This window comes from Plectropomus leopardus, chromosome 21 (genome assembly GCF_026936395.1).
Source record: "Plectropomus leopardus strain MGB_pleo_1.0 chromosome 21, ASM2693639v1, whole genome shotgun sequence".
NCBI lineage: Eukaryota > Metazoa > Chordata > Actinopteri > Perciformes > Serranidae > Plectropomus > Plectropomus leopardus.
The window spans coordinates 12,105,859-12,126,116 of NC_142196.1; the positions used below are offsets into that span (position 1 = coordinate 12,105,859).

The 20,258-nt window shown below is 37.6% G+C and overlaps 3 protein-coding genes across 6 annotated transcripts in view; 2 read left to right on the forward strand and 1 right to left on the reverse strand.

The window, feature by feature from the left end:
• The first annotated feature begins 1,693 nt into the window (after positions 1–1,693).
• On the forward strand, positions 1,694–10,721 carry LOC121960618 (retinol dehydrogenase 12). Its single transcript, XM_042510404.2, has 7 exons — positions 1,694–1,834; positions 2,532–2,647; positions 4,623–4,778; positions 5,463–5,567; positions 7,461–7,670; positions 9,390–9,582; positions 9,790–10,721. Exons 1-7 carry the CDS (start codon positions 1,824–1,826, stop codon positions 9,890–9,892), a joined length of 894 nt encoding a protein of 297 aa, XP_042366338.1. The 5' UTR covers positions 1,694–1,823; the 3' UTR covers positions 9,893–10,721.
• A 1,835-nt stretch (positions 10,722–12,556) lies between these two features.
• On the forward strand, positions 12,557–14,598 carry sec61g (SEC61 translocon subunit gamma). Of its 2 annotated transcripts, XM_088071671.1 has the most exons (4): positions 12,559–12,717; positions 13,099–13,202; positions 13,402–13,504; positions 14,435–14,598. In XM_088071671.1, exons 2-4 carry the CDS (start codon positions 13,109–13,111, stop codon positions 14,442–14,444), a joined length of 207 nt encoding a protein of 68 aa, XP_087927797.1. In that variant the 5' UTR covers positions 12,559–12,717; positions 13,099–13,108; the 3' UTR covers positions 14,445–14,598. The 2 variants fall into 2 exon arrangements, with proteins under 2 accessions (XP_087927798.1, XP_087927797.1); XM_088071672.1 differs by lacking the exon at positions 14,435–14,598 and having other exon boundaries at positions 12,557–12,717; positions 13,402–13,508.
• tpk1 (thiamin pyrophosphokinase 1) overlaps positions 14,257–20,258 on the reverse strand; it is a 77,787-nt gene continuing 71,785 nt past the window's right edge. For all 3 annotated transcript variants that reach the window (XM_042510281.2, XM_042510282.2, XM_088071670.1), the window contains exon 9: positions 14,257–16,391. In XM_042510281.2, coding sequence (XP_042366215.2) covers positions 16,246–16,391 — 146 coding nt within the window. In that variant the 3' untranslated portion in view covers positions 14,257–16,245. The remainder of the gene's footprint in view (positions 16,392–20,258) is intronic.

The window sequence follows — 20,258 nt, forward strand, 5'->3', positions numbered from 1 at the left end:
CTTAAAATATCACAGGAGAGAACATCAATCAAAATTTATAAAAACGTTATAGTAGCCTATATTATGACATCAGAAAATGCACAAAAACTCCATAGTATTGTATGTTGTCCAAAAATTAATAAAATGCCATAGTATAAAATGTCTTCCAAAATACCATAGAAGTAATACTTCAGTATTTTGGTAAAAAATAGCAGAAAACATCAAGTGTGTCCTTACATGAAAAAAACTCATGTTGTCCAAAACAGCATAAAAACGTTATAGTAGAGTATGTCTTCCAAAATAGCTCAAAAACGTCAAAGTATAGTATGTTGTTCAAAAATGTTTGAAAATTGTCATGGTATAGTATGTCTTCAGCAAAATCGTCAAAACATCATAGTATAGTATGTTGCTGAAAAAAAACCCCAGAAAATTGTCATAGTAAAGTAGGCCTATGTCACTAATAATATCATATAAATGCCATAATATAGTTTGTAGCTCAAAAAAACATATAAAAGGTTGATAATATAATATGTTGTCCAAAAAAAAATTGAAACCAAGTCCCTAAAAATTTCAATTTAGATTGAAAAAAAAAAAAATCATAAAAAGCTCATAGTATAGTATGATGTCCTTAAAAAAATCTCACAAACACAATTGTACAGTATGAAATTCAAAGGATCATACATTTGTCATAATATGGTATGTCAGTTAAAAAAAATCCTAAAAACATTATTGTATAGTATGATGTTTAATGTATCATTAAATTGTCATAAAATAGTATGTCATCAAAAAAAATCATGATTATGTGTAGTATAGTATGTCATTTAAGTGTGGATAGTAATAGTTAATGTGCCATCAAGAACAGTCATGAAAGAGCAAGATAAAAAAAAATAATTAACAGGCTACCTTGGCACAACCCTTTAAGACATTTTAAAAACCTTTTAAAGGAGAGCACCCACTAAATTAAGAATACCAATATGTTATTATATTAAGTAAGTTTAAAACTGGTGATGTCATAGGGTATTGAGTCTGGAATTGCTCCACTGGAAATGAATGGGAACCTGATTTTGTGGGCCCACAGAATATTGTTTTCTTTTTTAAACCCCAATGAGGTTTATTCTGTTTCTATTCGTGTTCTTAAAACTGAAAGTGCACTCATATACTCAGAGCATTCATGTGGGTGCTCTGCAGCTCCAGACTTTATACTCAGTTACATCACAAAGTTGAATTTTAGCACTGTGGCTTTTGGATTTGGGAGAGAGTTGCTCATGTTTACTAATATTCTGGGATGTTTTACACCATAGAAATTACATGTATGACTTTGAAAAGGGGCGCAGTTCCCCTTAAAAGGACCTTCATACGGCCCCAAATACAATTATTATTGCAAAAGCATGTTTATTATTACAAATGTTAAAAGGCTCATAGCCCTTTTTCTATAGTAGATGATTAGATCTTATGCTTTAAGTATGTCATTTTTGGGGGAGGCATTTATATTTGCACTTTTCTGAGGCGCAGTGGTCTCACATACGGCGGTGGAGAAAATAACTCAATTATTTTGACAGATTAGATTTCCTACCGGACTCCTCTCTGGTCAGCTCAGTCTTTGGGACTTGAGTCTCTCCGGCAGCAGGAGCTCTTCCACAGCCTGCAACTTGCAAATCAATTATGCGTCAGCTCGCTGCTGATTGGCCCAGCGGTGTTATTGTCATGACAAACGCGGCGGGGTGGGCAGAGATGACAAGCACGAAATCCATTGACGAACTGCTGGGAGGACTGGGAGGTAAATTCATTTCTTGCTGAAGTCGCACACTGGTCCTGCGGTGGAAATCTGTTGCTCCTGAGGAAGAATGTACTGCAGGTAGGAAAAATGAAACGTGAAAATTAAAGGTTAGGTCGCTGGTTTTATTAATGAAAGAAATGTTAGTAACTTTAGGGAGATGACATTACGTTGTACCAGCACATTTTACAGTAGATTAGATTAGTGTTAAAATGTGTAAATTGCGTCGATTTAGACCGTTGTTGTTGTTGTTGTTGTTGTTGTTGTTGTTGTTGTTGTTGTTGTTTTTGCTTGTAATTGCTTGTCATTGGTAAATGAAAAACAGTTAAAGTTACAACTCTGATTGTTTTTGATTAAGTGAATCTGTAAGAGATTTTTTTTTATTATTACAGGAAAATAGCCACCCTGTATTTACATCATATTCATAAATAAGGAAATATAGGGTAGCATAACATACAAAACCATATGTGAAATGTTTGCTTTACATTCTTATATGCAACAAAAATGTTAGTTTTTTTGTTAGTCTCTGTTCTCATCAGTGTATAGGTAATGCTTGAGCATGTTTGATTTTTCTGTTAATAATATTTCTATATCTTAACTTTTGTGGTAAATTCCACAAATGATTACATCTCTGTGTGAAAGAGCATTAAAAGACAAAGTCGTTATAGACAGTAATATCAAAGGGGATTGGAAACTGACAAATAATAGTTATTATGTCCATTATGTATTATGTAAATGCCATTTATTATCAACATTTTTGTGGTTGTGTGTTGTTCAGGAGTGTTTGCTGTCACCGCTGGTCATCTGAGGAGAGGCTGGATGGGAAAACAGTCATCATCACCGGGGCCAACACTGGTATTGGAAAAGAAACAGCCAGGGATCTGGCAAGAAGAGGTACCGTTCAGGCTTGTCTGTCCAGCTGTCTCTCTCCACCTGCCTCAGTCTATTTCTTGCTCACTCGCATTTATGTTTACCTGCCTCTTTGCAATTTTTTCGTTAATTTTCGCCGACTTTCAAAGTGGGACTTACACATTCCTCTCTTTTTCCCCAGGAATTAAGCACCTCTAATGCTTTGGGTGGTTTAAAGTCTATGAAGCGTGATCTTTGATTGTGCCCTCCGTCCTCAGACCACCCTCACAGAATCCAATTTAATCCTACTTGTTTTCTTATTCTGTCTTTACTCTAGATGTTTTGGAGGGACTGTAACAAGTGATTTTATAGCCTAAGTATAACTTACGTTCTCACATATTCCAAGAGCAAAATAAAGAACAGAGAAAAGAGATAACCGAAATGAGCATCTTGCTTCACACTTCAACAATCCAAGTGAAAGACAAGTGGCAGTGATGGAAGACAGACGAGGCATCAAGGGGACAGAGGGAGCATTGTGAGCGTCTAGTCCCCTCCTGAGCCAGACAGGAAACAAAGAGAGATTGGAGGGTGCACCCAGCAGTGTGTGCACACAGATAAGAGACACACAGACACACATGCAGACTGAGTAATATGAAAAGTGGTTCTGCATATGTGATTCAGTTTTGTCATTCGTTTTCACTTGAAAGGCTCAGCATGGCATCTACCTCCGCGTTTTGAAAACAACCACTGTGCATTTGTGCTCGTTTTATTTTGTAAATGAAAGGGCAGCCAGGACTTTTCATTTTGTGCAGTGATGCTTGTTGTAGAATAACATGAAAAGAAATACAGAACAATGGGAGAAATGAAAAGTGACAAAGGAAAGACAAAAACAAGTCATCACTTTCAGAGAATAACAACACTACTGGTCATTGCTTCTGAAGGATTCACTGTCAAATGATTGTATCGCCTTTCAGTAAATAGGATTATGCAATGACATGATGACAACATGATTATCTTTGCAAGGATTCATAACAGAAGGTGGTTCCCTGGGGCACAGTATCAGGACGACGGAAATTAATCTCAGCGTTTTTAATCATTTATTTGTTTGGCTGTAAAATTCATTACATCTAAATTTACTGGATTTGATCAGGTTTGACTCAAATCATTATCTGCATACTGATTTATGCATGCATAACACCGTACAACCATCTGCTGCATGATCCTTAACTCAGTATAACCTTCCATTCTCACTGTTTGTTTACTATTTTATTGAATTGAGTGAACTTGGCTGCCAAGGGAATGTGGGAACAATTGGGTTCACCCACATGGGAACAGCAGGGGGGGAACAAAGACACTGTGATGGGATACAGACGCTACGCTCCAACTGATTAATGGCTCTCCTCATCTATAATTGGTGGGCACAGCAGCTATTTTGTATGTGTGTGTCGGTGTGTGGTGGTGGGGGAGTTGCCTCTCTATTTGTTAGTTTTTGTGAGCAGAGTGTGTATGTGTGTGTGTGTGTGTGTGTGTGTCTGTGTGTGTGTGTGTGTCTGTGTGTACATGTCCTCAAACCCCCTTTCTGGGCTCATTAAGGAGAATGCCTCGTAATTTGCGTCAGAGACGAATGGCACAGTTGAGAGGGTCCTGTGTTCATGTGAGCGGGGCAGCTGGCTAAATGAGAGGTTAGAGAACATTAGAGGATGATCAAAAGTACGCTGAGAGAGTTGTGTACTTCCTTCTTGATTGGCGTAGGCTTTGTGTGCCTGCAAACGGGCATATTTGAAGTTGTGAGTTTGGAAACCTTGAGGGATTTTGCCTATCCATGCGTTTATAACTGTAGCTTCTACACTTGCTTATTCATCTTACTTTGGAGTAAAAAGGGGGCTGAAACCTCGCCTCATCTGTAGTCATAAGATGTCACCTCAGATGTGTTTCTTCAGATGTGCGAGGGAAGTAGTGATGAAATGGAAGAATGTGACATTATTAACATATGTTGTGGCCTTTGGTTCTTGTTTTTCAGGCGCCCGCATCATCATGGCGTGCAGAGACCTGGAGAGGGCAGAGGAGGCCCGCACGGACATTTTAGAAGACACAGGAAATGAGAATGTGGTCATCAGGAAACTGGATCTCTCTGACAGCAAGTCCATCAAAACATTTGCTGAACTTATCAACAAAGGTAGGATTCTAACCATTCATGTCTTTGAAATGGCACAGTTGGTGGTTTGATCACTGGCTCTTCCTGTCTTTGTACCTGTGAGCAAGACACTAGAGAGACTTAAAATGTTTCCTGATTGTTAGTTTTTGCGTTGGCCTCTGTAGTTTGTAGCCCCTCTCTGACATGCCAAACAGCATTGAAAAAGCATTGATTTTTAATGTCAAATTGCTTTATTTATTGTTTTTTCAAATGTAAATCAATTGGTATGTTTGTTTTGGAGAGGAAGAGACCTCTGTTGATAATTTGGCTCCTGGTAAGAGCCTCCTGAACATCTGGATCCAAAGTTATCGGAGAAAAAAGCTGAGCACACATTACCAGGTGCAAGGCTAGCTGGTGGCTCATTTGTGATTAGCCAAACAACATTGGAAAAGCACTGATTTTTACCAATTTTAATCAACTGACGTGTTTGTTTTGGAGAGGAAGAGACCTCTGTGGATAATTTGGTACCCGGTAAAAACCTTCTGAACAATAAACAATGAAGGAATTCTAACTGGGAATTAATGCTTGGCACATGGGAAAATCTGCAATCCTCACTGCTTGATGCCACAAAATCCAACATACTACCCCTTAAATATATGGTTCTTCTGGTGAAATTATTACTAACATTTCCTTATTTTTTGTGTTTGTGTGGGCTGATCTTTTCAGAGGAGAAACAAATAAATATTCTGATAAACAATGCAGGCGTCATGATGTGTCCCTACTCGAAGACTGCTGACGGATTTGAAATGCAGTTAGGCGTCAATCATTTGGGTAAGTCATGCTGGAAGCTGCAGTCTCGACGTGGATTTAATAAATTTCATGTTAACGTGCATTTTTCAAGAATCTGTCAATCAGGCATGAAATGTTATGAAGTGGTTTGGTTGGCTTTGATGTTTATCAGCGAGATAAATACAAGAGAGACTGCTCAGTCTTGGTAATTGATGTGACATAAATTGTTGGCAGTCATGTCTGTGACTGATTAAATAATACGCTTATTTAGTGACAGGAGGGATTTTTTTTGTTTAGCTGGTCAACATGTCAGCCAGGAAAATGAACCAGAGTGCAGGCTTGCCATGTTTTCCCCCTACTGGACTATGGCTTCCCTCAAAAAAATTTTTTCCTCTGTGGTATTTTTGTCACAGGCTGACAGTGAGAAGAACAGACTGTGTGCCGCCATGGTCACCAAACATAACAAGGACACAGACACACAGTCATACACACACATACATAACTGTACATTCAAAAACATCCTTTACATGCACACATGTACTTTCAATAATGATAAACTCTGGTCAGGTCAACAGTAGAACAGGAAATAGAGAACAATAGTATGGAAAGCAGGATCTTTAAGTGTCCTTCACAGAGTTCACATGTAAACCAAAAGGCAATGGCATCGCATATATGAACAGTATGTATACAGTGAGTTATTGATCGCATAAGTTTCAATATGCAGCACCTGAGACTCTCCATTAACACAGCTCACAATGTATAATGAGGTTAAGTTCAACACAAATATAGGCAACATGTTAGTTAGGGCTATTGGGTAAGGAAAATTACCCCTTTCACTTATTGTACATACAGAGCAGTCAGGACATATTTTTGACGTCAGGCTACGTCAGTGTGCTCATAAGGTATAGTATAGCAACCACTTGTGACTGTCCTGCATCATGTGGAATCACATGAGCATGACATACTAGAACTACAGCAATACTGAGCTACCATGATGCATGCCACTTCTCTAGAGTGACCAGGTTAGTCGTGGCAAGTGAATGAAAAAGAGACAAAGATTTCTCATTAGCTCTTGTTCTTGCTTGTAATATATGCCTACAACAAATATAGCTTGCTTAGGACGCAGAATGTGCGAGGTCCGACACTGACCAAGAGAGCTGCAACAATGATATTTTTCGACACAGGAAAAGGTCAGTTATGAAGAGTCTACAGTAGACAGCATCATGTTGGCAGTCGGTGGTGATGTCTCACAGAGTGGGACAGCGCTCTCACTTCTACAAGCTCCAACTCTCTCATAACCCTTTGAAACATGGAGCAACATCACTTTTCTTGTGCTGCTGTCAGATGCTTTTTACAGCTATTTAAACATGTAGAAAAAAGACAAAAATTGCAAGAAATTAGATTTAGAAAATTATTTTTGAAACAGCTAGGGGAAAAAACCCCAATGATTATAATTAACATAATAACATATTTTAAATAATTTTACAAAATTGTTATGATTTTACGCACTTGTGCCAAGTCTTGTTGGCTGTTTGATATTTTTTCTTATGTTTTTCTTTTTTTCCTTTTTCTTAAAACAAATTCTCAGCTCATTTTCGTGTACTTTTTACTAATTTCTTGCCAATTTTTGGGTAATTTTTTTCTTTCATTGCCTTTTGTAATTTTATCTTTTTTTTAAATTTTCTTTTATCATTGCCTTCTTCCCATGTTTTTGAAAAAAAAACCCAATCCAATTTGCTCTGGGTTTTTTTTTTTGGTTTTTTTTTTTTATGAAAAACTAGGTTATGTTGGGTGTTTTGTGAGTGGCTTTTCCAAATCTTTATGTTATCTGGCAGTATAACACCTTTGAGTGGATAAAATGAGCATGCATTTGGCTTAGAAAGGTTAAAAAAATATGGTGTTATGACATGGTTTGTGTCTCATGACTTTCCTCAGGTCATTTTCTGCTAACTTACCTGCTGCTGGACCTCATTAAGCATTCAACTCCTGCCCGTATTGTCATAGTTGCATCAGTGGCCCACACCTGGACTGGACTTCATCTGGATGACATCAATAGTGAAAGGAGCTATGATACCATGAAGGCTTATGGGCAGAGCAAGCTGGCTAACGTCCTCTTTGCACGCTCACTTGCCAAACAGTTAAAAGGTGAGGTGAGATGGTACATTATGACATGTCACAAAGTGATGAAGGAAAGAAATTTAACTAAATTACAGATTGGGGACTTAGGAAAGGCTGGGTTTAGAGGCTTGAGAGATAACCTCAAATGGGAGAGAGGAAGAGCCTTTGCAGCTGTTGCTGAGTAAATCAGAAGAGCAGCATTGTAATTAGTTTTACATAAGAAAAGACTGACGTAAGCAAGTCCAAACTAACCATTACATGCACACTGGACTGCTTGCATAAGTGTTTTTTTCTAATTTTTTTCTTTCTCAAATGCAGCAATTACATATGAATCACACTTTCCCTGGAAATGGGCCATTTTGTTCTCTCAACCCTCGGCTCTTTCTTTTGCTTGATGGCCAAGAAATGAAAAAAAAAACTTTAATGTTACAATTCCCACAGGCTAATGGTTGATTCACTAGATCTGGAGTATAGCTATTAAAACTCAATTTTTATTATTACTTAAAAACAAACATGAGATTAGACTATAAAACATGTTGAAAACAAAAGTTTCACTTTACCCATCACTGATACAGCATATGTCACACAGAAACATGTGTAGATTGTCTGCAGAACCATAGCAGAGTGTGCAAATGTTCATAACATAGACACACTTGTTTGCATGTGTTAACATATATATACAGTATGTGTGTACACTGTTTTTACTGGATTGCTAGGCAACAGCCAGGGCCATGTTGACTTCCTGCCAGCTGATGTCATTTGCATAAACTGTGTCCAAAATCCCATACTAACATAGTAACATAGTATGCTAAAACAGTATATGAGATAAAGTACATATTACATTGTATTTACACAGCAATATGTCAATCATTAGTATAGATATCAGGTATGTAGAGCATAGTATGTGATTTCAAATGCAGCACAACACGACATAACATTGCAACAGAAAGTACAGAAGGACCCATTTAAAATTTTTGGGTAGGTTCCGAGTCACATACTAATTCTTTTTTACTGTCAGTGGTACTGCAGCTGCCCTTACATAGTATGTACTGTTGCATGCAGTATGCACATAATCAGGACATTCTACGTCTTCATAAACACTGTGCCCTGAACTTAAACCCTCCTGCTTATATATCTGTTGCCATGGAGATCAAAGATAACACCACTTGTGGAGCTCGTCAGAGACAGAGATCAGCCACTCTGCTGTTGTTACTTGGCAATGTGGGTAGTTTAACCATGAAGTTATAACAGCACACACTGTGGCTCAAAACATTTTACATTACTAAAATTAGCCTAGATATTCATTTTTCTATTATTGTTTTGTTTTTGTTTTCTTTGTTGGTAATCCAAATGATTGTTATTCACTTTAACAATTAATATATAATACAATTGTATTACTATTCAGCTTCTGTCAGCTGTCAAACAGCTGACGTTCAGCTGTCATCTGTTTGTGGAGCTCAGTCGATGTGACAAAACTCCTGCGGTGCAGAGAATTGTGAGTAATAATAGCCAGAAAAAGCATGCTGGCTTGCATTCTGCAAAATCAGATGTAGTAGAATGTAGTAGAACATCCTGGTATTTTTGGCATATTATGGCATCTAACATATTATGTATTGGAACATACTAAATCTTTTTCTTGCATACAATATATAATATGGTAGTATGGGTATTGGAGCCCACAGTTTATGTTGTCAAGTTTGAAACTGTCTATGTGTGACTGTGTAGGTGCTTCTATACATGTTGCAGGTACAGGGGTGAGCGTGTTCTCTCTGCACCCGGGGGTGGTGCAGTCTGACCTGTGGAGGCATCAGCACCAATGTATCCAGGTGGCAGTGAAGATCTTCAGGATTTTCACTAAGACAACACTGGAGGGAGCACAGACCACCATCTACTGTGCAGTGGAGCCAGGCCTGGAGAGCCAGAGCGGAGGGTACTTCAGGTACACACAGTATTTCAGCCAACCTACAATTGGTTTTACAAGAGCTGTCAGAGTGCAGGCTTCGTGCTGCTTATTATTACTACCTGCTGACTAACAAAAGGGTGTACTGTTTGAAAATATGGGTTAACCATTTTATTTTTACACAATAATGACAAATAAAGCACACTTTATGTAATGGTCATTTTCTGTCTCCATGTGACTGCTCAGTGACTGCGCTCCTGCAAGGTGCTCAAGAACAGCTTCTGATGATGAATTGGCCCAAAAGCTGTGGGAGATCAGCTGCAACATGCTTGGCATCACCTGGCAGTGAACAGTGACACATTAACTGTAGAGTGAAGGACATTGTATCATCTTTTAAACAGCACTTCTACGCACTTTTATAGAAGCATCAATGTAACTGTTGTGAAACAGGTGTATTTAATGACTAAGAGCACAATACAGGGTAAAAGTCGCTGGATCACTACCAAGAGTTCCTTTATTTTATAAAATCTCAAGATGTATCTGACATTTTAGTCAAAATTGTATTCATTAAACAGGACTGCATGATGAAACAGTCTTTTTACTATGTGGACATTCCTTGTTTAGACAGTTTTGTATCTTGAGTGCAGATGCTGTTCCATCTTGTAAGCTTGTAAAAATGTTTGCCAGCCAACTTGTTTTGGATGAAAATGACTTAAAAGTCTCTCTTAAATGCCCTTTAAAAACTTAAAGTTTGAATGTGGCGGGGGGATAGTAACGAGAACAATACGGCTCTAAACTCTACAAATGCCATTTTAAAAGTCACATCTGTATAAAATACTGCAGATCAATATTGTGGTTGTTTGTTAAAGCACTTAGATGACCGTTGATATAAAGTGAGTCCTGTTTTGCTTTTGTATCACTTTAAGAATTAAAATGTGCACTTATATTAATCAGTACAGTAAAACATGAAACAATTAGCTCTAAAATGATTCGTTTTTTTTTTCTTCATTGAACTGTTTCATTGAACAGCGTTTTATCATTCAGTCTGCCTTTTCAGATGCCTTTCTGTTAGATGAGGAAGGAAAACCGAAAACTTGTTGATGTAACAATATGTACATAATGTAAAAAATAAACGTGATAGACTGGCAAACATATTGAAAATTGCTGCTTGTTTGTGACATTTGCGTCAAAGTTACTGTGCACGTGATTTTTGGGTGTATAGTTAATGTTAACATTTCCCAAGCGGTTTGGTTGACCTTTTCAGATGCACTTAAAAAGGATTAGCTAAGTGTAGCCTATAAGTAATGAGAGAATGAGTGTCTTAAAGTCTTAGCCATGCAAACCAATCAGATGACTGAGTTTTGATGGGACTCACCCACATTCAATGCATTAAAATGACAATATTGGAATCTTGCTGCCTGTAGCAAAATACTATTTAGTATCATTTACTATTTTGCTTATTTATTAAGGCCCAAATAATGGATGGAAAACAATGTGTAGAATGCAGTACACTACATTATACACAATGTTTTTGCTGCATTGCTGGATATGAGTATTAATCTAAATGTGGTACTTGTTACACCACACAGTCAATAAAATGTGGAGCAAAGATCAAGAGAAAATGCCAGGATTCTGTTTAGAAATGGTACCCTAATCTAAATCACATGATTGAGTATTTAAGACTAAAGGAATGTGGCTGGAGCAAGAGGGGTGGCCACAAGGAGTCTAGCACCAGTGCTGCCTCCGAGTAATGTGTGTTATGTTTAATGTTCATAATCACACTCAATAACTCAATTTTCTGTCAGTCAGCTACCCTCTTTCCAAAAATGTACTATGAAAACAGTTCTTACTTTTTTCTAAGAAACTCACAGTAAAAAAATATAGTGTGTTAGTGAGTTGGAGAGACTAGATTCTTCTTTCCTTTTTCTTTCTTTCTTTTTTACCACATAACAAAAAATAACATCCCCATGTATGAGAATTTATCCCACAACTGCCTTGCTCTGACACTAAACATACAGTATTAACATGTTTTTATATGTATGAACAAGAAGAGGAAACAAAGGCTCGTATGGTTGAATTATTTTAAATATTAAATTCTAAAATCATTAAAAATACACAGACAGAATGCACAGTAAATGTGATGGTGCAGGTAGCTGTTTACATACAATAGACAGTAACATATCAAAAGAAAAGCAGGTTAAAATTTTAAATAATTTCAGTTTGTTACAGTGGTGTTTTCTATCTATCTATCTATCTATACATCTATCTGTCTAGCTCTTCATATAAAACACAAATTACATATAGAGGATCTAAGAATCAGTCATTCCATTCAAACTTGCACTTGAATAAATGTACTTCATTCCTCCACTGTTAACATAAATTGATACATTTAACTACTTTTCTAAGTCTAGTCAATATATTTCCACTGAGCAGTTATATTCAGTTCAAAACTAATAGCTACTAATATACTACTAATAACTACTAATATTTTTTAAATCAAAGTTTGTGGTTGATTCAGAATGAAAAAAAAAATGTAGACAAGGTTCCAGAGTGCATAATAACATCAAAACAGAGCTTGTTCATTAGAAAAAAAAATTCCCAGGGGGTCATGGTTCTCCCTGGACCCCCTTACAGAGGATTAGGCTAAGCCCCCAATGTGCTCAAAGTCTAGAAACACCCCTTGTCTGTAATATTTTAAAGCATAAAAATAAATCAGGTCTAAAAATCAGGAGTGCATTTTTGTTTTGCAGCCTAACTAAAAGGTGTTGAATAAACTGCACATGGGAGAAATTTTCCTCTTGGCAGAAATCCATTCATTTTAAACATGATCTTTTCCCTAAAGCTCACCAATACAAGGCGTTCTGACTGATAGCAAACTTCTCCCAATAGCAAATAGACCTAGGTATTATCAAGAACGTGAGTAAAATGGGGTTAACCCCTGCAACTATTTCTGTAAACCCCCGAAACTGACAGGCTGACGCTGTATTTAAACCTCCTGGCCTGTAGGTGGCAGTGCGGATAAGAATTCAGGCTCAAATAAACAAAGAGACTGAGGATCGTGCGCATGCGCTTGTAAAGTCTACGTCAGCTCTTCTTCTCTAACCAAGCTGCCTAAAAGCTACGTGGCTTTCATTCTTCTGCCTGTCCTCTCGTCCCACACGACCTCAGACACAGGTAAGCTAAGTGCTGTTATATTATTATTATTTTTTTAACATAAAGCTAACACACTAACTGGTGTTAGATGTTCTGTCTTATATTTGTTTTGTTTACGGGATTTCCAGCTAACGTTACGTTACGTCGACCTGGTAGCTTTTCTCACGATAGCGTTAGCGTTAGCTAGCACTGGAGAAACATCTAACTTCAATGTTTATTTTTTAAAGAAAAAGACACGTCTTTCAACACATTGGTTGATATTTGATTGAAGAGGGAGCATCTACTGTATATTAACATGTATATTGTTGTGGGAGTCGTGAGTTGCTCAGTCTGTTGAAGTCAACGTCAGCACTTAAAGCAGCCTGTGCATTAGCATTGATTTTGTTTTTATTCTGTCTGCAGCTTTAACACCATGGATCAGGTAATGCAGTTTGTTGAGCCCAGCCGGCAGTTCGTCAAAGACTCCATAAGGCTCGTAAAGAGATGCACAAAACCAGACAGAAAAGGTAAGTTCATATTCTTACTTTTGTGGCCCAGTATGTGTTGTGTTGGCAGCAGCACCAGTTTAACCCAGCTGCCTAATTTCAAGTCAGAGCTGCCAGCTAACAGATGTATGATCTAAAGAGCAATATGAGTACTTTTCTTCGATAAGGTCTATTGATTTTTGTTGTTGATGTAGTCTGTTTTGTTTTTGCCTTTCTACAGAATTCCAGAAAATTGCTATGGCCACAGCGATTGGGTTTGCCATCATGGGCTTCATTGGTTTCTTCGTCAAACTCATTCACATCCCCATCAACAACATCATTGTGTAAGTAGCAGTAACATACACACACACACATATTTATATAGTAAAATTGTGTCATACAGTTAATGTTAAAAAAATGTTTCAAGTATTATAGAAGTAGAACAGTGAAGAGGTGGGTTAACAGAAAGGGGTTGTCTTTCCCTGTCTAATTATTTTCTCCTAGTGTGTCAAAGATATCAGTGATACTCAATTTAAAAATCACATTCAGTGTATTTATGAAGTAGTATATGTAATCTTATACTGAACTGAAGATGAATCTCTAAATGACTTAAATGCCACTTATTTACCAGAGCTGTAAGAGGCTCATTGAATTTGGATACCCTGTTTGAAAGTGTTAATTTTTCTATATTAAATATGAAAACATATCAATCATAATCCCAAAATGACAGCATTTGAGCCTTGAATTGTGTGTATTGTTATCACCCTAGCACTAATTCTTCACAGATCAAATTACAGTAAATTTCAGTGATCTGTTATAGTTGTCACCCGACATTACATGATGTTAACAAGTGCCATTATGTTTCTACAGTAGCCCAGAGCAGACAAATCAAACACCAGCTCTGAAGAGGGCTTTTTTGGGTTCTTGCGTTACCAGAAGGCTGCTGTACGGTCTTATAAACACTCCGAAAGACAGGGGTGAGGGGAGGGGTATTTAGTTGGTTGCATTCTGCAACCCCAATGCTAGATGACACTAAATCTGACACACTGCGCCTTTAAGTTTTATCACTACACTAAAAAAAGAGACAGAAAAAACATTTGCACTGGTAACACTCATGATTTTATTTTATTTTTTACAGTAGGATAAAACATTCAACTGCTATTCATTTAGTCTGTTACCTTAATAATGTACATTACAATAATCGTAATGTACAGTATCCTAAAGTGCAGAGGTTGGATTGTCCTCTCATGTTTTTTTGTTTTTTTTCCATCTAGTGGCGGTTAAATCCTGGTCAAGAAAAAACACAAACTTCAAAACCCGGGGACAGGAGACGGTGGTGATATTGGGCTGGTGTGATTGGGGACTGAAGGGATGACATTTTTACAATCTGTGCACAACATTTGTATTTCAATGTGTAAATAAAACAAATGGAAACCCACAGACTGACTTGTCATGTCTATTCCAGTAGTCTTGCTATCACTACAGCGTGTATACAAACGTTTTGTTTTACCTTGTCTGACTTACAGACGTCAAGCTCAACTGTCATCAAAGAGGCACAGTTTGTTCGATAGTGCTTAACATTTTGTTAATGTTAGCTACAAGTGGACAGTGGAACAGAAGCACTGAAGCTAAAGGCACAAAGTGTAGGCTGTGATTTAAAGCAGATGTGTGTTGACATCTAGAGGAAGATGTACTTTAGGTGTGATGATGTCTCTCTCAATAATTCTTTGCAATATGCTATCATCTCTGTTCTTCAAATTTCACTGTTGTCAAAAATGTTTTAATGAAGGGAACCAGACATTGGTATGAAATAAGGCTTGGATTTTAGTGGTATATGGTGCATATTGATTAAAAAGGTTATTTCTTTTATTTGAATGTAACCCTTCACATTGAGGAAGCAAATACATGTAATGGAAAAAAAAACAGAAGTGTTGAATGAATACAGTAAGAAGTCTTGACACTGATGGCCACTATGGTATAAATACTAAAATATTAATAAGCTCTTTTGGTCAGTTTGAGAATTTTTTCGACTGAATCCAAATGTCCACCTTCCAGACTTGCAGGCCAATCCTCACAGACCTTTGTCATACGTACCATGACATGTTTACTGTCATCATGTAAAGTCTGCGAGGGCAGAGACTGCAGGCCGCTGATAGACAGATCTCCAGTGTGTTTCGCTTGTTGTCATGGAAATGTGTGAGCGACATCTACAATCATGTACATGGTGATTGATTGATGATGTCCAATTCTTCACCCAAACTGATGAATGGTGTCTGCTGATAACATGTTAATTCCACATGTAGGCTTTTTTTAAATGAGTGAACAAAACAATATTAACACATTTTTCACAACATAGAGGCGACACACATTTTAATAGAGAAATGCTTTTAAATACAGATATTATGACTAAATAAGTTGGTTATTACTTACATTGGATACTTTCTTTAAATGTTTTTTAGCTACTTTTCTTAGCCTCTGTATTTGGCATTACACAGCACAGTTTTTGGCAGTATGACAGGCTGCAGTAATAAAATGAATTTTGATTACCTATAAAGCACTTTTACATATTTTTCTATCATAATGTGGCTTGAATATTATTTCTGGCCTACATGATTTTAAATCATGTTTTAATAGAGTAATTTATAATAATTATTTATTGTTTAGTTGGCAAATAGAAAAATTAAAGTTTCATGTCATATTGCAATGAGTTGTGGGTAATTGAACCAGTGAAATCTGCACCTGGAGTAGACTACCCGGAATGCAGCAGATGGGCGCTTGAGGCCACTTTTAGACTGGATGAATTGTGGATTTGGACAGCACTCTACATGTGCGGTAAAATTTGGACATTTGGATTTAGCCACACATTCCAACAGAGCTGACCATGTCCCGATCATTATATCACAGGATACTCATAGAAACACTTGAGTGAGATTTTTGGCCACATGTAATAGTGCATTCAGCATTTTCCATCTTTTACTTCATACTGTATAAAACATATAAAACTAGTGATTTTGCTCAGCTGTAGAAAAGTAGATACCTGTTTTGATTATTCAAATACTGCCTGAGAGGGAGGATTTCCAATATGTCATTCCCTGTGCTTACGGATACCCATGCTCCAGAGCAGAGGCTGGTCTGTTGTCACGATTACAGGCTTCCTGGGGTTTGCAGGGGCAACAGGTTCGTAGGTGTTGGAGGTGCTTACCAGCTTCCCAAACTGCAGGACCTGGTTATCTGAACAGAGGAGACAGATGCATGATAAAATGCAGCTCCAGTAATAATGAGGGCCTACTGAGTGATAGCGCACTTAATGGCTCCTTTAAATAGTCTAGTTAAATTATTCAATGGGCAAAAGTAGATAATTGGTTTTCAGTGTGACTGGTATAATCATGCACACTGCACTCCATACTTTGTTATTTAATTGTTAATAATGCAGCTGCGTGTCAAAGCCCTGTTGGAGAAGATGAGGTCTGGAGCAGTCGTGTCCCTGTCTGACCTGAGGCGAAGTGGTCCACATGACTTTGCTTTATGTGTGAGCAGAGAAATTTGGACCTAGCGAAGCAGCCCGAGGCCAAACGGTTCACCGCAAGAAACTCACATTCACAAAGGCTATTATGCTGAGGCCACTGAGCATACTCCCACTTTATGGTTACTGAAGTGCTAACAAGTGCTCTCAAAGAGAATCCTTCAGCTGCTACTAACAGGAAAGGTGACCACTGAGGTGTATGAGTCACATAAGGCCTTTTGTTTGGCATTTAGCACTGAGTGTGTGAGAATGAACTATTCAAGGATACAGCCTTAATGAGAGGGACATTTTAAATAAAGAATTATAGATTTTTTTTTTGATACATTTTTCAACCCCATAAAAAGCACAGATATGTAATTTACTACAACTGACATATCTAGCCCTGGATATTTTCACTCTCAAGATCCAGTGTTTTAAAGGTTAAACTATTCAAGTAGTTGCTACTTACATGCTTTCATTTCCAAATACATTTTTTCTCATTTTTTCTTGCCTGTGGCAATTTTTCGCTCTATTGGTGCTGTCTCCACACTAATGGACATAATTCACCGTCAGTCTGACAAATCCAAAATGCCAGAAAAGGTTTGGTGATTTACTATGACTGTGAGAATGCTGTATAAGTTGAGTTGAAAATGATTTGACTGAACTTAACCGTTCAGACCTGAAAGGACAACAAGCCAACACTGACATCAAGTGGTATAACCAGGAAGCTCGGCAGTATCTGTAGTGAAGGGGCATCCAATTCTACCAGTGTGATATAATCAATGGTCAAGGGAACTTTGACCCTGACCATGATCATGATACATTGTATAAGCTAATGGAGAGAAACCTAAAAAACGTCACACATTAATGGCTGCAATTCCCAAGTAAACATAGAACATAAAGTGACTGCTGCGAGGACTTCAGTCATGCAAAATAATGAATCTCTATGGAAAACAACAAAAGCATTGACCATGCTTCAGCAGGCCCAAATGGCAGAAATAGACATTTGCGTGTCACTTTTCCCATTAACAGTTACATTTATTCACGCAACATTTGCTCTGAAGAAGCTGAGCTGACATACACCCTGAGAGTGGAGCTGTTGGATCGTGTCTAATGTGAAAAAGGGCAAACTCACCTCAGGAGATGTACACCTGGGGCTCTTGGTTATTCACTCACTAATATCTGTCGCTACGTTCTCACAATCTGCAGCAAATTAAATAGTAAAACATTCCTTTCCCCTACAGGTCAGAAAATTTGGCTATTATTGTGGTCACGTTTTGTTTGTAATACTTCACAGGGAAGACACAAAGGTTTTACCTGTTATTCAGTGGGTTTTTTTGCAAAGCTTTGACCTGTTTATGTCTCAGAACTGCCAAAAAAACCAAGACACATTGTAGCTTTTAAATTTTTTTTTAGTCTCAGAAGCACCCTGTTGCTTAGCTCACCCAACTCTGGCTGCATAAGTATTGACTTCTTTTTTTAGCCATCTTCATAAAAACTATCCAGTTTGGTGTTAGTGGGCGATGAGCAGTATCTGATAGCGAGTTGGAGAATTAGTGTTCTACATGTCAATCATCTCTGCCCCAATGATAACAACTCTATTTTATTTTCACGAAAAGGGAGTAGCTTTGTCATCTGCTCTTCTGAATACATTATGCCTAGAGGAATGACCTCAAAGGGCCAATTTGTGACTTGTCACACATTTAAACAATATCACAGATAACTGAGCATACACTTATTGTCAAGTTAAATAATCCACCAGGTAATATATCATATGGTAAAGTGACATCATATGGATATAATAACAAATCATTGCAATACAGATTATATTTTACAGTACAGCATACTTATGCTACTGTGTCTGGGAACTAAACTAGCATTCTGTATGTACAAAATTAATCTAAATGTGTAAAATCTAAATGCAAGAGAAATTACACAAACATTCTGTGTTAATTATTTCATAACATGAGTATGTTAAGGTCAGGACTCAGCGGTCCACTTGCATCTTAAGGATACTGGACACTCCTTTGAAGACAGCAAAGTCTGCATACTGGCCAAAGAAAAGGGTTGGTTTGAATGTGGAGTTAAAGAAGCCATCTATGTCAAGCTAGAAAAACCATCTCTGAGCAGAGGAGGTGGTCTAAGACACCATTTATCTCCCATCTACAATGCAGTTCTGGATTCTTTCCATCAGAGATCCAAACACAACCACTCTAAATCATGTGACACCAAGGACCCAGAAAGGACCAAGACTGTTAGGGTGTTGTCAATCACGCCCCCACACTCCTAGCTGACGACTCTCATGTGACACCTTGATCATTAGCATACTGATGGTCAGCCTAGGCTTTATACTCGAGCTCTCTGCCAGTCAACTTTTAGAACTGAAGAAGAGTTTTGGAGAAGAGGCGAAACATCTCAACCTACACAGACATGAGTATGTTATGTTTCTATTATATACACTGTAGATTTAGTTTTGAAAAATTATGAATCAAATCTCAAGGGCATTACTTTAGCAAAAGTTTAAATCATTAAGCTGCAAGTCAAGCACATAGAAATAAAATGAGAGTTGGGGTGCCCAGTAACTCACCTGGGTGAGTGGGCGCCCCATGCACCGAGGCTGTTCTAGCTGCAGCAGCTGCTGGCTTGATTCTAGCCTGTGGCAATTTGCTGCATGTTGTCCACTCACTCTCTTCCTTTCATGCTTAAAACTGTACTATCTAATAAAGACAAAAAGCCTTAAAAAAGTAATGTTTCAAAAAATAAACAAATATAAAAATAACTAATTTTTATGTGTGCTGTTGTCAATGTAACTGTTGTAGTGGGCTAACTTCCGTATAAACTTATGTATACATATACATCATGTTCATACATACTTATGTATGTATGAACAATCCAACTTGTGACAAGTTTTGCAAACTTACTGAGGCGAAGTTCTGTGGCAACGAGCGGTGGAGTAGTAACATTATCTCCTAAAATAAGCAGGCTGTTACTTTCAGATGGTCACTTGTTATTTCCCTTCTTATTTTGTTGCCATTAATATCATGTTTGTTGGAACATCATGTACTGTCACTGCCTCTGAGGAAGGAGTGAAAACCGCTGCTTAGGGGACAGCTGCTCAAGCAGCAGCCAAGGCATTGAGAGACAGCAGGGACAAACTGCATGTTGTGCCAGCGTATGTTTTACATCTTACTGTGAATTAAGGATTTATTTGGACTAAACCAGAGTTGGTGATTGTTGGAACAGTGGGCTAACTCACTTGATGACTAACAAGACTAATTCAGAGGGTTTTAGTGAGTTTCATTTATTTCTGTCGAGTTTGAATCAAGTGCGTTTAAATGCGATAAGACTGTTAAGCTAACATTAGTCTTAGTACAGTGAAAGAGTCAAACGTTGACTGGTCAACCATTGTGTTTTTAACTATTTAATAAACTACATTGTCAAACTAGTGAGTGTGACACACTTCACAGCCCCACTGCCAGGGGTTGTCATCATAAATCCTAACAACAATTGCCATTTTCTTTTGTACTAGTCAAATGAACATGGCAAACAGTGCAATTTCTACTCGTTTTATTTCTATGGTCAAGAAGTATTTAAAG

Coding starts and splice junctions, on each gene's coding strand:
- LOC121960618 (XM_042510404.2), top strand. Junction 2,648..4,622: donor CAGGGATCTGGCAAGAAGAG/GTACCGTTCAGG, acceptor CTTGTTTTTCAG/GCGCCCGCATCATCATGGCG. Junction 4,779..5,462: donor TGCTGAACTTATCAACAAAG/GTAGGATTCTAA, acceptor TGATCTTTTCAG/AGGAGAAACAAATAAATATT.
- sec61g (XM_088071671.1), top strand. CDS start 13,109: ATGGATCAGGTAATGCAGTTTGTTGAGCCCAGCCGGCAGTTCGTCAAA. Junction 13,203..13,401: donor CACAAAACCAGACAGAAAAG/GTAAGTTCATAT, acceptor GCCTTTCTACAG/AATTCCAGAAAATTGCTATG.